Source organism: Loxodonta africana, chromosome 12, assembly GCF_030014295.1.
Source record: "Loxodonta africana isolate mLoxAfr1 chromosome 12, mLoxAfr1.hap2, whole genome shotgun sequence".
NCBI lineage: Eukaryota > Metazoa > Chordata > Mammalia > Proboscidea > Elephantidae > Loxodonta > Loxodonta africana.
Window position 1 is genome coordinate 91,961,837 of NC_087353.1, and position 13,103 is coordinate 91,974,939.

Genomic DNA, 13,103 nt, shown 5'->3' on the forward strand with positions numbered 1-13,103 from the left:
GAGGTTGGTGCTTCGGGCTGAGCTTTGTGAGCCAAGAACCCCCGTGCCCCTTCCTGATCCCGGTTGCCACCCTCAAACCGGGCAGTGGGGATCTGGGCGGGTACACCTGTGAGGGACCCCCCCCCCAGGCTGTGAGTCCGTGTCCCGACAGTCGCAGATGGAGACACCCTGGCCCCCATCCCCTAGCCTCTGTGTGGTGGGCCTCTGTTTTTCAAGGAGTAAGGTCCAGACAGGAGTCCACTGGAACCCCTGGGCTCGGGCTCCCTTGTGTGCCCACCCTCTTGTGGGAAACACGGGGTACTGTCCATCCACTGGGCCATTTTTCCGATGAGAACACTGAGGCCAACCTGAGTCAGACAAGTTGGCAGAAGCAGGGTCCTACCTACCCTGGGGCCACTTCTGTCCCCCGTGTGTGCACCCCTCTCCAGGCATGGTCAGGGCAGGGTGGCCAGGTAAGAGCCCGTCCTCAGCTGTCACCCACCCTCATGGGGCATGGCGCTTACCCTCATGGCTTCGCTCTGTTGGACAGAAATCAGAAGGGAGGAAGGGCCATCTGTCCGTGAGACGTCCATGGAGGAGCATGCTGTGGGGGGTGGCCACCTTACCCAAGGCCAGCCTAGCCCTGCACTGGGCTCTGTGACCTCAGGCCCGGCCTCCTTCCCAGGACTAGGTGAGGCTTATCAAGGTTGAGTGTGGGAGATTCCTGGGACTATCCTTGGCGCACAGCTTAGTAGATGCCAGCTGCCAAAGGCCTCAAGGCAGTGCCATGCTGGGTGCTCCAATCTCATAGTCCATGCCGTTTGGCCTGCTCAGAGGAGTGCACAGCTGACTGACTGGCTGTCAACCCCCTGCTCCCCAGAGGGGAATGGGACACTCCCTCCCCCAAGCCACAAAGACCCAGAGCACCAGGCCTCTCTTGACCACCCCACAGAAGCCCATCACTCAGGCCAGGAGCCTGCAGAGACAAGCCACACATGCTGTTAGAAGCCAGGCCATTTATACCTGAATAAGCACTGCTCCCTGGAAGTGCTGCCCTGGCTACAAAGATGGGCCCCTTCCCAGACCCTCATTGACCACCCCTCTGCAGGTGGGGGGCTACCAGGGCTCTGGGGCATGTGGTGCAGTGAGGCACCCTTTGCCCGGCCCTCAGCAGTCACAGTGGGGCCAGGGTCCAACTCCCCAGGGCAGTCCGCACCTCTGGGATCTCCCCTGTCCTGTGTAGCTGCCCTGCCTGGAATCTGCTCCACTCACACTGCAGTAAGCAACCAACTCTCAGCTCCTGTGCAGCCCCAGGGGCTGCAGTGGTTGCTGTGCGAGGGACAAGGGGCCAGGCCGGCTCTCGGCCCCACAGTGGTCACCTGGTGCTGACAGCCAGGGAGCCCAGTGCTCCCCTGGTTGATGGATTTGCTCCCACGCCTCTCCGGGACTATGGTCCCTCCGGGCAGACGTCTGACCCCGAGGGTCCCTGGCTGGAGGTAGGCTCAGGAGTGGGCTTTCGGCAAGAGGGTGGCGGGGGGCGGTCCCTCCTCCCAGGGGCCCCCTACAGGTCCTCGGCGGGGATCAGCATCCTCTTCTCCACACTTCGGCTCCTCCTGCCCCAGCTGGCTGGGTCAGCTTGGGGGCTGGGCCCTGAGGCCTCTTGCGTGGCCTGCTGCGTGTACTGCTGGTAGGCGGGCGAGAAGTTGTGGATAGCATCCTGCACGATGTCTTGGGGGCTTATGGTCTCCTTGAGGCCGCTGGAGATGCTTATCATGGGAGCTGGGGACACTGCGGGTGGGTGGGGTGCCAGTGGGTGGGCAGCCACTGAACTCAGTCCCTGAACATAGGGCGACCCCAGCCCTCAGTTTCAGCGCTCAGGCACCGATCTCCCAGGGCCCAGGCCAGCTCCTGCCTTCCCTCTGGCCTGGGGGCCCTGACGCCCTTGGCCTCTCCAAGCTGGCAGACGCCCAGCAGGCCGTTCAGGGGACTCAGCTGCCGGCCCTGGCTTTCCAGGCGGGCCGGTCCAGCATTGCAGTGGCAGCAGCTGCGTGTCCAGGCGCTGATGACCCAATTGCTTTGGGGCCCTCAGGCCTCTGACCCCTCCTCACTACCTACCCTGGCTTTGTGCTGCCAGCCTGCCTGGCTGGCTGCCCGAGACCCTTCACCTGGAGGGGGGGCTCCTGCCTCAAGTCCACCCACCCAATGGTGGAAAGCCAACACAGAGCTAGGCAGGATGCCCCAGGATGGTCACCCGCCCATCTAGGTGCTATCCCATGGGCTCCGGAAACAGGCCCATGGCTTCCGCAGGCACTGAGTGTGTTGATGCAGGCCAGCAAGGTATGGTGCTGGGGAGGGAATGACTGCCCCCCTTCCTGCCCCCATTACAAGCCACCCCTCCCTGCGCCCTTGTCATCATGGGCCGCACCTCCATCCCGCATCACTGGCCCTCCCTGTCTCCATCACGGGCTGCACCTCCCTCCCTGATGAAGGGCCACCCCTCCCTGCTCCCCATCATGGCATACCTGGGGAGTTCTCCTTCTCTGAGTACACCTGGCAGGTGAAGGCGTAGCGCAGAGCGATAGAGGCGAACAGCATCTCGATGCAGATGGTGAAGTTCTGGTAGCCAGCGGCTACAGTGCCTGCACTCACCCGGCTCCCATCGATGGCCTGTACCTCGGGGATGACCTCGCATTTTTCCAGGATGGCCAGCAGCATCCCTGAGGGAGGGGAGGTTACTCAGGAGGCTGGAATAGGACTGACTAGGGCCAAGGCCCCCGCCCTGGCTTCCACAGAGCTGCCCTGGGGCAGCACCCCCACCCCGCAGGGTCTTCAGGGCCCTGGGACACTGGTTCATCTGTTTCTGTTCCACAGAGGGGAGTTAAAGGTCTGAGGGATGGGCGCCCCAAAGCCCGGGTCCTAACCCGGCAGATGCCCAGAGCTTCCCCAGGACCCACCCTCAGCCCCCTGAACTGCCCAGCGATCTTTCTTGTCTGTAGTATTGTGTGTTCACACCTGGCCTGGGCTGGCAGGAACGGGCTTGGAACGGTCGCATCGCCTCCCCACCTGCACCCCTGCCTGCCTTCACCCACTGACCACAGGCAGGCGTTTGCGGGGCACTCCCACTTGCCCAGCACAGAGGGGCTGTAGGACTGGCCTGCGCCGCAGCAGGGAACGCCCTCCCTGTCCCACCCACCCTGCCAGAAGGAGAGGAAGATGACAGCCTTGATGGTGAGGAACTTGAGGATGGGCTCGAAGGGCCGCAGCAGCTCGCGGGTGGCGAAGTAGAAGAGGCAGAGTGCGTAGAGGGCCAGGCTAACGGACACGTTGTAGACCAGTGTGATGTACAGGTAGCCACTGCGGATGCTGGTGGTGTGGACAGGGTCAGGCGGCTGCGCCCCCACTGCCCTCCCCACCCCACACCAGCGGCGTCACCTGCTGCCTAGTGACTGCCTTCCCTCCACCCTCTGAGCCAGGGCAGTTACTGCTGGGTCCCCCAGCAGTGCCCAGACCTTACTTGAAGTCCCCATCATGGTATCTGCCGAAAGCCTGCAAGATGATGGTGAGGGCAGCCATGGCGGGCTTCACGATGCAGAACTGCAGGGTGGCCTGGGAGCAGAGGATTAGGTTGTGCACAGGGGTGGGAGGGATGAGGGTGGGCATGGGGTAGGCGGAGCTGAGGTCGGCCACAGGGTGTGGTGAGGGGGGTGAGGGCGGCACGAAGTGGGCGGTGAGGTCAGGCATGGGGGACAGGGTAGGGTGAGGTTGGGCATGGGGTGGGGAAGTGAGGGTGGGCATAGGGGGTGGGAGGGTGAGTGTGGGTGGGGGGCATGGTCCCCACCCCTGGATGGGTCCAGGAAGGGGGATGGAACAGCCAGCAATGAGCCAGCCACAAGCAGGGCTGGCGTGAGTGTGGCCTCACCCACTCCAACCAGTGGTCAGGTGGGCGTGGACAGGGCCCACTCACCTGCTTGCAGAAGCGCAGGAAGCCAATGGAGTAGGACATGCCCTGCAGGCAGCAGGTGCCATAGAAGCAGCTAGACCTGGGGGCAGGGTTGGCCTGAGAGGGGCTCAGCAGACACCTGGCCCTCCAGCCCCAGCTGCATGTATAGGGCCCTGGTAGAGCTCAGCAGATAGTCAGCCCTGGTTTCCCATCCCCGTCTCTGTCACCTGAATAGGGGGACCTGGTGGGACTCAGCAGACACCTGACCCCCTGTCCCTGTTCTCAATGTGGAGGGCCTTGGTGGGGTTCAGTGGACACGTGGCACCCTGTGCCTGTGTCCAGCATGGAGGGTCCAGGCGGGGCTCAATGGACACTCTGGCCCTCATCCCTGTCCCCAGTGTGGAGGGTCCTGGGGGGCTTGGTGGAACTTTGGCCCTGTTCATAGCGTGCAGGGCTCTGGGGCAAGGCACTCACTTGATGGGCTTCCCTCGAATCTCGGCCATGATGGCGCTCTCACCGCCCAGGTACTGGAAGCAGAGGCTCAGAAAGCTGTAGATGACGAAAGCTGGGGACAGGGGGCACAGTGAGTTTGGGGCCAGGGAGCCACAACCACCCATGGGGCACCACTATCCTGCATGGAGGCCCCCAACCACCCCCTCCTCTGCCAGGGCCACAGGGAACCCTGACCGGCCACCTGAGAAAGCCTGTTTCATGGAGGGGTAACTGAGGCCCTGGAGGAGACATGCCTGGTCAAGCCACTCCACAGGGCCCTCTAGCTCCAGCTCTCTGACCACAAGCCACCCTGGGCAGCAGGTGCCCACCTGTTCTGAAGCCTGCACCCCATCATTGCTTCTGGGGGTCGCTCTCAGAGCCCACTCCCCCTGGCCAGAACCCTGTTTCCTACTATCCTGCCTCTGGGCAGTCTGCCTGGAGCCCTTCCCCCATTGAATGCCACTAGGGCCATCACGGTCCCTGCCACCAGGGCAGCTCCTCCAGACGGGCTCACTGATCCAGACTCAGGCCTAGAGGATAGGGGTGCCTAAGGGCTGGCATTGGCGAGTTGGCCCACGAGTGAAAGTGTTTGAGACCCTGGGAGCCCCTACTCAGCGGCCCCACCTTGGGCCTCTCTCAAGACTCTCTGGGCTGCAGCCTGAGCCTTGGAGCCAGGATGGCTGCCCCGAGGCCGGCGCTCACCTTCGTAGCAGTCCCGCACGGAGTCGAAGTAGACGTAATACTGTTGGCTCCCTAGGAAGAGGAGGCTGAGCCAGGAGTCGAAGGCATAGATGGGGACGATGAAGAGCAGACGGATGATGTAGCGCTGCTCGTTGGGGACGGTGTAGGAGCGCAGGTGCAGGTAGATCTAGAGGTGGGGCAGGGGCTGCTCGGTGTGGGCGCCAGGCCCCCCCACTCGCCCTCTCCTGTCAGGTGGGGGCAGCACGCACACGCTGACCTCCTACCCCATGTGGGTACGTCAGCCCAGAGTGTGAGGAAGGATGGGGTGCGGTGGGTGCCCCCAACAAGCCACGGGGAGCTTCCTTCTGGAGGCAGGCCACCAAGGACCTCTAGCTTCTTCCTATGTTGCTGTTGTGTGGAGTCAGGTAGATTCTGACTCAGAACGACCCCACGTGACAGAGTAGAACTGCACAGAGGGTTTCCAAAGCTCTAGATCTTTACCGAAGCAGCCTGCCACATCTTTCTCCCGCAGAGTGGCTGGTGGGTTAGAACCACTGACTTTTAGTTAGCAGCCTAGTGCTTTAACCACTGAACCACGAGGGCTCCTTTCTTTTTCTTATATGTTCCCATATTTCCAGGTTTTCTACAATGAGCTGCTTGTTATTATTATTTGTTGTTGTTATTAGCTGCTGCTGTCAAGTCAGCCCTCGACTCATGGTGACTCCATACACAATGGGATGAAGCCCCGCCTGTTCCTCTGCCATCCCTGTGATCTGTTGCACAACAGACTTGTGATCCACAGGGTTTTCATCTGCTGATTTTCAGAAGTAGATTGCCAGGCCTTTCTTCCTAGTCCATCTTAGCCTGGAAGCTCCGCTGAAACCTGTTCAGCATCACAGCAACATGCAAGCCTCCACTGACGGTTGGCTGGCGGCTGCACGTGAGGTGCATTGGCTGGGAATCAAACCCAGGTCTCCTGCATGGAAGGGAGAATTCTACCACTGAACCACCAATTATAAGTAGAGAGAATATTTTTTTCTGTTGTAGGTTTGTGTTCTTTATAAAGACCTTCTTTGGGCATGAAATAGCTTCTATTCTTAACAAATAAGCTAGAAACGGGAACAGTCATTCATTCATTTGCTCATTCATTCATTCAACAAGAATCTCCTGGAGTCTTCTAAGGGTCAGACCCTGGGAGAGAAAGAGGAACAAACCATGGTCCCTAAATGGGCACAGACATTCCAGAAAGCAATTTGGCATCTCAATATGTGGGCATCAAAAGGGCTAATGCCCTCTCACCTCTCCTCAGAATTTGTCCCACGGAACAAATATATTCAGAAGTAAAGAACAATGTTTGTGTGCAAGAGTGTTCATCATAACAACACAGAGTGAAAAGCTATAAGGGGCTTTGTGCCCAGCGGTGCAGTCAGACTGATTATGTGTGGTACAGCCGTGAAAAGGAATATTATACAACCAATAAAAAGGACGTCCAGAAAATAACATGGGAGGATGCTCTGATATAATACAACATTTAAAGGCCATCATGACAAGCCAAGTAGGATCCCAAATACATTAAAACGCATGGTAGAGATGAAAAAAACAAAATAAAAAACCAAACCCATTGCTGTCAAGTTGATTCTGCCCCATGTGGTTTCCAAGGAGCCGAACTGTCGACCTTTTGGTTAACAGCCTGAGCTTTTGACCGCTGTGCCACTAGAGCTCTGGTAGAGATGAAAGGATACCAAAAACAAAACAAAACAAAACAAAACCAAATCCATTGCCATCGAGTCAATTTCAACTCACAGCAACACTATAGGACGGAGTAGAACAGCCCAACAGGGTTTCTGAGGCTATAAGACTGCCACGTCTTTCTCCTGTGGGGTAGCTGGTGGGTTCGAACTGCCAGCCTTTTGCTTAGCAGCCGAGCATTTAATGACTGTGCCACCAGGGCTCCTGGAGAGGAACACAAAATGAAAAATACCGTAGGACTCCACTTACGTGCAATCTCCAGAACGGGCAAGCACATGGATACAGAAAGCAGATTAGTGGTTGCCAGGGGCTGGTGGGGGAGGAATGGGGAATTACTGCTTAAGGGGTACAGAGCTTGGGGTGATGGAAAAGGCCTGGAAATACGGTGCTGATGATGATACAACACTGTGAGTGTAGTTTATGCCAGTGAATTGTGCACTTAAAAAGGGTTAAAATGGCAAATTTTGTTAGATATATTTTACCATAATAAAAAAAGAAGCTATTGAGAAAATAAAAAGGAAGAAGGGAGGGAAGGAAGAAAGAAAGGAAGGAAAGAAGGAAGGAAAGAAGTAGGGAAGGCAGGCAGGAAGGAAGAAAGGCAGGCAAGAAGGAAGGAAGGAAATAAATCAGTGTCTTTATCCTGTGTGGGAATACGTGGGTGATTATCATTTTCATCTTTAAGCCTTTCGACAGTGCCTGTGTTTCTGACAAAAACAATGGCCAGGTCTCTAAGAGGAAGAGGAGCTGGGGGTCGAACTCACGGATACCAAGGGGTTATGTGGAAGGCTTCCTTGAAGAGGTGCTGTGTGGACAAGGTGGGGAGGGGGCAAAGGTGACCGTGTGTGCATCGTGCCGGGGTGGTGGAGGCAGAGACTGATAAGACTACTCCTTATCAGCACTCACTCCTGGCTGGGCGGTGCAGTGGAGGGGTGCAGTGTGACTGGTGTCAGCAGACCTCGGGCTGGCTCTGCCCAGCTGGGCGACCTTGTCCTGCTGCTGACCTCTCCCGCCTATATTTCCCCATCTCTAAAGGGACCGTTTGGGCCCCTCTGTCCCATTTGGCTCTAAATGTGTGGAGAGTCTGGGACTCCTCACCCCACGGAGGGCCTGGATGTGGACGCAGGGGAAGAAGACGGAGAGGGTCGGAAGCTGAAGCCCAAGGAATCTCAGTACCCCCGTCCAGGCTGGACAACTGTAGCAAGCTGGGCTATACACACACGCACGCACACACATGCAGCTGGTCCCAGAGTTACAGAACTCAGGGGACGCCAAGTGGGGAAACCAAGTGCCTCCAACCCAGGACTCTGTTTAGCTTCTCCTCCCCTACTGCCTTTGTTGTTACTGGGTACCACTGAGTCGATTTGATAAGAGTAGAACTGCCCATAGGATTTTCTAGGTTGTAATCTTTACAGGCCCCCATGTGTCTGTCAGTTTGTTGTACTGTGGGGACTTGCATGTTGCTGTGATGCTGGAAGCTATGCCACCAGTATTCAGATACCAGCAGGGTCACCCATGGAGGACAGATTTCAGCTGAACTTCTAGACTAAGACAGACTAGGAAGAAGGACCCGGCAGTCTACTTCTGAAAAGCATTAGCCAGTGAAAACCTTATGAATAGCAGCGGAACATTGTCTGATATAGTGCTGGAAGATGAGCCCCCCAGGTTGGAAGGCACTCAAAAGATGACTGGGGAAGAGCTGCCTCCTCAAAGTAGAGTCGATCTTAATGACATGGATGGAGTAAGGGTTTCGGGACCTTCATTTGCTGATGTGGCGCGACTCAAAATGAGAAGAAACAGCTGCAAACATCCATTAATAATCAGAACCTGGAATGCACGAAGTATGAATCTAGGAAAGTTGGAAATCGTCAAAAATGAAGTGGAAGGCATAAACATTGATATCCTAGGCATTAGTGAGGTGAAATGGACCGGTATTGGCCATTTTGAATCGGACAATCATATAGTCTACTATGCTGGGAATGACAACTTGAAGAGCAATGGTGTTGCAGCAGTCTGGAAATCAAGAGACGCATTGAATTGGGTAAATCTGCTGTGAAGGACCTTGTTAAAGTGTTGAAGAGCAAAGATGTCACCTTGAAGACTAAGGTGCGCCTGATCCAAGCCATGGTATTTTCAATCGCATCATATACATGTGAAATTTGGACAATGAATAAGGAAGACCGAAGAAGAACTGACACCTTTAAATTGTGGTGTTGGCAAAGAACATTGACTACACCACGGACTGCCAAAAGAACGAACAAATCTGTCTTAGAAGAAGTACAACCAGAACACTCCTTAGAGAAAAGGATGGCGAGACTGCCTCTTACATACTTTGGACATATTGTCTGGAGGGATCAGTCCCTGGAGAAGGACATCATGCTTGGCAGAGTACAGGGTCAGCGGAAAAGAGGAAGACCCTCCACGAGGTGGATTGACACAGCGGCTGCAACAATGAGCTCAAGCGTAACAACGACTGTGAGGATGGCGCAGGACCGGGCAGTGTTTCGTTCTGTTGTGCGTAGGGTCGCTATGAGTCGGAACTGACTTGACGGCACCTAGCAACAACAATCTTTACGGGAGCAGATCTCCAGGTCTTTCCTCCGCAGAGCTGCTGAGTGGGTTTGAACCTCCGACTTTTCAGTTTCCAGCGGAGTGGTTAACCGTTGCACCATCAGGGATCCTTCCCCACCAACTTGCTGCTCCTTAAATCACAAGCCTGCACCAGACCTAACAGCATCCCACCACTAGAGTAACGCTCTGCTTTCCCTGCAGATTCAAACACACCTCCCGCTGTCAAACCTACCTGTCCATGTTTCAGGGCAGCTTGGCCAGGCTGTATGAGTCGAAATCGACTCAACAGCAACGGGTTTTATTATTTTTTTTTGGCAAGACACAGCTCAAATGCTACCTCCTCCGGGAAGTCCTCTTGGCCTTGTTCAGCCACACTGCTCTGCCTGGCTCACCCTTAAGCACTTGTCATGTCTGCCTTGTATTCTTGTCATGTCGGCCCCACATAGTAGGTGGCTGTTACTGAGAGGGGTGTCTGATTGTTACCTTCCCCCCCTTGGCAGCCTCTGGGGCTCAGGCTCAGCGTGTCCCTGCCATCCCCTGACTGCCCCCAGGGACCCCTGACCAATCCCCCTATGCAGGCACCAGGTGAGCCATCGCAAAGGGCAGCACAGCTCTGTACTCACTCCCTCAGCAGCCTGCCTTGGCTCCACAGCACCCACCCATGAACTGAAGGCCCAACTCCTTACGCTGACATCCAAGTCCTCTTGCTCTAGCTGCTCTGCTTCTCTCCAACCTGATTGCCCATGACCAACACCTTCCACCTGATGGTCCACACCCTGTCCTCCACATGTGCTCTGGCCTCCCACTGCCCTCCCTACCTTTATTTATGCTGTTCTGGCTAGGAACGTCCTCCCTGCTCCTGTCCATTCCTCCACAAATTCCCAGAACCCTCCTGCCCCTGCCCCTGCCTCCCTGCCGATCTCTGAGCGTGGGCATCACTTCCTGTCTGCTCACTCGATGAACTTCCTGGCCACTGTGTATGCCACCTCTCTCCCTGGAGGTCTGCCCTGTCTCCCCAGCTGAAGGCTGCTCCGGGCGGAGGGGGCTGTGTGTGGCTCAGGGATCCCTGGCCGCCCACAGAGAGTTCCGAGTAGGGGGAAGCCCCTCCTGGAGCCCTGTCCGCTCAAACCAAGCTTGGGGACCCTGCTCCCTGCTTTCTTGTGGGGCTCCCAATTTCCCACAGGGCCATGTCCAGGCCCTGGCCAGCCCTCGTGGGGATGCGGCATCCATGGAGAGAGAAGGCCCTTTCTCTTGCTGGCTATGTGGACCTGCAGAACACCTTTGACCTCATGCTTCTCATCAATGAAATGGGTACATGCACTCGGACCTCAGTGGACAGAGGGAGGCCAGTGAGCCAGCCTGAGTGAATGCTCTCCCCCTTGCCCGGCAGACCCCTGCCCTTCCTCAGGCCCAGCTCCCACACCCTGTGTTCTGGAGCAAGCCCACCTCCACTGCCCCTGCTGTGTCCCCTCCTCTGAGTGCCTCTGAGCACTGTCCCTTCCATCCATCTGGACCTCCAGGCGTCTACACTGGGGGTGGTCATTTGAAGAAGGACCCACCAACCCAGCAGCACTCAGCCAGGCCCCAGGTTAAGCAGGGTCCTGAGGGAGGGAGGCACACAGGTTGGAAGGGCCTACCTGGTGGCAGGTGAACACCACCGCAGCCCACACGAAGATGCCCGAGATACCACGTGCCAGTGAGGTGGTAAGGAAGAGCTTAGGAGCCCCCTGGGAGCCATTCTCCACACGGTCCATCTGAGGCCCAGCAGGCACAGTGGGTGTGACTGGAGGGATGCTGGGTTGTGGCCAGGTCACCGACAGCAGGGAGGCAGCAGCTGTGCCTGGGAGCTCCGAGGCATTACTCATCTGCAGAGGGGAGGGAGGATAGAGGGCAAAGGTGAAGGCGCTGGAGCAGGAACCAGCCAGGGAGAGGGAGGAAACAAGGAAGGGAGGCGGGAGGCAGAGATAGGATGGGGATGGAATAGGGGGAAGCGGGGAGGCTGGCAGATGTCCTCCACCAGGTCGTGCCCACCAAGCCCCCACAGCCACGGCCTGGCAGAGAGGGTGCCTCTCTGCCTAGGTCCCAGTCCATATACCCTGAACATCCCCAGTGGCTGCTCTGAGTATGACCAACCCAGCCCCTTGCCCTAACTCCTGGGCAGCCCTCAGGGGCCTTGACTCACAGAAACCCTAGCACCAAGGCCCAGCCCAGGAGAGTCCCCACCCTTCCCAGGGCTCAGACATTAGCTGCCTGACTGTGTGGCCTAGGGTAGTCCCTGCCTCAGCTTCCCCTTCTGCAAAGCCAGCTTCCCCATCTGATGTCCAGGGCTTGTGGTAGTTATTAGTTGCTGTCCAGTAGATTCCAATTCATAGCAAACCCATGTGTGCAGAGTAGAACTGCCCCATAGGGTTTTCAAGGCTGTGATCTTTCAAAAGCAAATTGTCAGGCCTTTCTTCCGAGGTGCCTCTGGGGGGGTCCAAACTGCCAACCTTTCAGCTTCAGCTAGTAGTCAAAAGCTTAACTGTTCGTACCACCCAGGGAACCAGAGCCCACTTTTGAGGGGCCAAGGACTGTCTTTAAGCCAGGTATGAGAAGTGGGGGAGCCCCTCTTGCCCTGCCTGCCCAGGTGAGGTCCAGGGAGTGGCCCAGGTCAGCACTGCCCACAGCAGCAGACATGAGGGGAAAGCAGCCCACCCCCAACGCCCAGCCTCTGGGAGCCTTGCCTCTGGGAGCCTGGCCTATGGGAGCCCGGCTCTGTAGCCTGGACGCTTGTCCTTGGGGCTCTTGCCACGTCCCCTCTCCCAAGCTCTCAGCCCTATCCCAGCCTCCTCCCCTCTGACCAGGGCCCAGCGCCTACCTCTGCATGCAGGAAGCTCCTCTGGAGGCCTAGCCTCCCAGGGAGCCTAGCTGGGCATTCACGTGGCCACGTAGCTCACCACTGCCAGCCCCCCTCTGGGGGTGGGGCAAGGCCACTCCCTTGAGAGCTCCTACCAGGCCCAGGGCAGGATTCGTGGCCGCCCGGCCTCCCACACAGTCCACCCGGCCCACCTGAGCTCAGCTGGCCTGCTGGCCTAAGTCCTTGGGGAAGGGCCGAGGAGGAGGAGTCTCGGAAGCCAGGCCCCTCCCACTGTTGACACTCTATCCCTCCTGGCTGTCTGCTTTGCGGCAGCTGGCTCCCAGGAACCTGCTGGTCACCAGGTGCCCTCACCTGCCTGGGCCAGACCGTCAGGCAGCTGCTGCCTGGGCCCCAGAGACTGGTGGCGAGGGGCAAGGGGGGGTCCTTCCAGCTGGAGGCTTTAACAGTCCTGACCCCAAGCTGGAGGCCAGGGTCAGGGAGTTGAGGGGATGACTGCTTAATGGGTATGGGGTCTCCTCTGAGGATGATGAAAACGTCTGGAAGTTGATAGAGTTGGGGGTCACACAACATTGTGACTGTACTAAATGCTACCAAACTGTGCACTTAAAAATGGTAAATTGTTATGCAAATTTCACCTAAATTAAAATAAAAAGTTCAGGCCCCAAAAGGTGTGTTGGAAAAAAAAAATTGGGGGGACAGCGTCAAGGGGCACTCAGAGGAGGGGACAGGTCAAGTGTAGGGCCTTGCTGGGGTCTGGCCAAGGGGTTGAGGGACCACGGTCCTGTGTTCAGCTGCCGCACCATTCTGTCCATCAGCTCTAGTGCCAGAGGCCTCTGT

The 13,103-nt window shown here is 57.3% G+C and overlaps 1 protein-coding gene across 1 annotated transcript; it reads right to left on the reverse strand.

Annotated features, from left to right (window-relative positions):
* Positions 1 to 98: 98 nt before the first annotated feature.
* On the reverse strand, positions 99 to 11,367 carry TMEM184A (transmembrane protein 184A). The gene is made up of 8 exons (XM_003416493.3): positions 11,047 to 11,367; positions 5,114 to 5,279; positions 4,394 to 4,484; positions 3,944 to 4,019; positions 3,494 to 3,585; positions 3,173 to 3,342; positions 2,502 to 2,696; positions 99 to 1,767 (listed from the first exon to the last, which is right to left on the reverse strand). The coding sequence occupies exons 1-8, from the start codon at positions 11,272 to 11,274 to the stop codon at positions 1,541 to 1,543; spliced, it is 1,245 nt and encodes a 414-aa protein (XP_003416541.2). The 5' UTR covers positions 11,275 to 11,367; the 3' UTR covers positions 99 to 1,540.
* Between the last annotated feature and the right edge of the window lie 1,736 nt (positions 11,368 to 13,103).

Excerpts from the sequence above, each read along its gene's own strand:
- TMEM184A (XM_003416493.3), bottom strand. The coding sequence starts at position 11,274 with ATGAGTAATGCCTCGGAGCTCCCAGGCACAGCTGCTGCCTCCCTGCTG. Across the intron at positions 4,485-5,113 it reads CGTGCGGGACTGCTACGAAG|CTTTCGTCATCTACAGCTTT; the intron begins GTGAGCGCCGGC and ends CCCTGTCCCCAG. Across the intron at positions 4,020-4,393 it reads ATTCGAGGGAAGCCCATCAA|GTCTAGCTGCTTCTATGGCA; the intron begins GTGAGTGCCTTG and ends CCCTGCCCCCAG.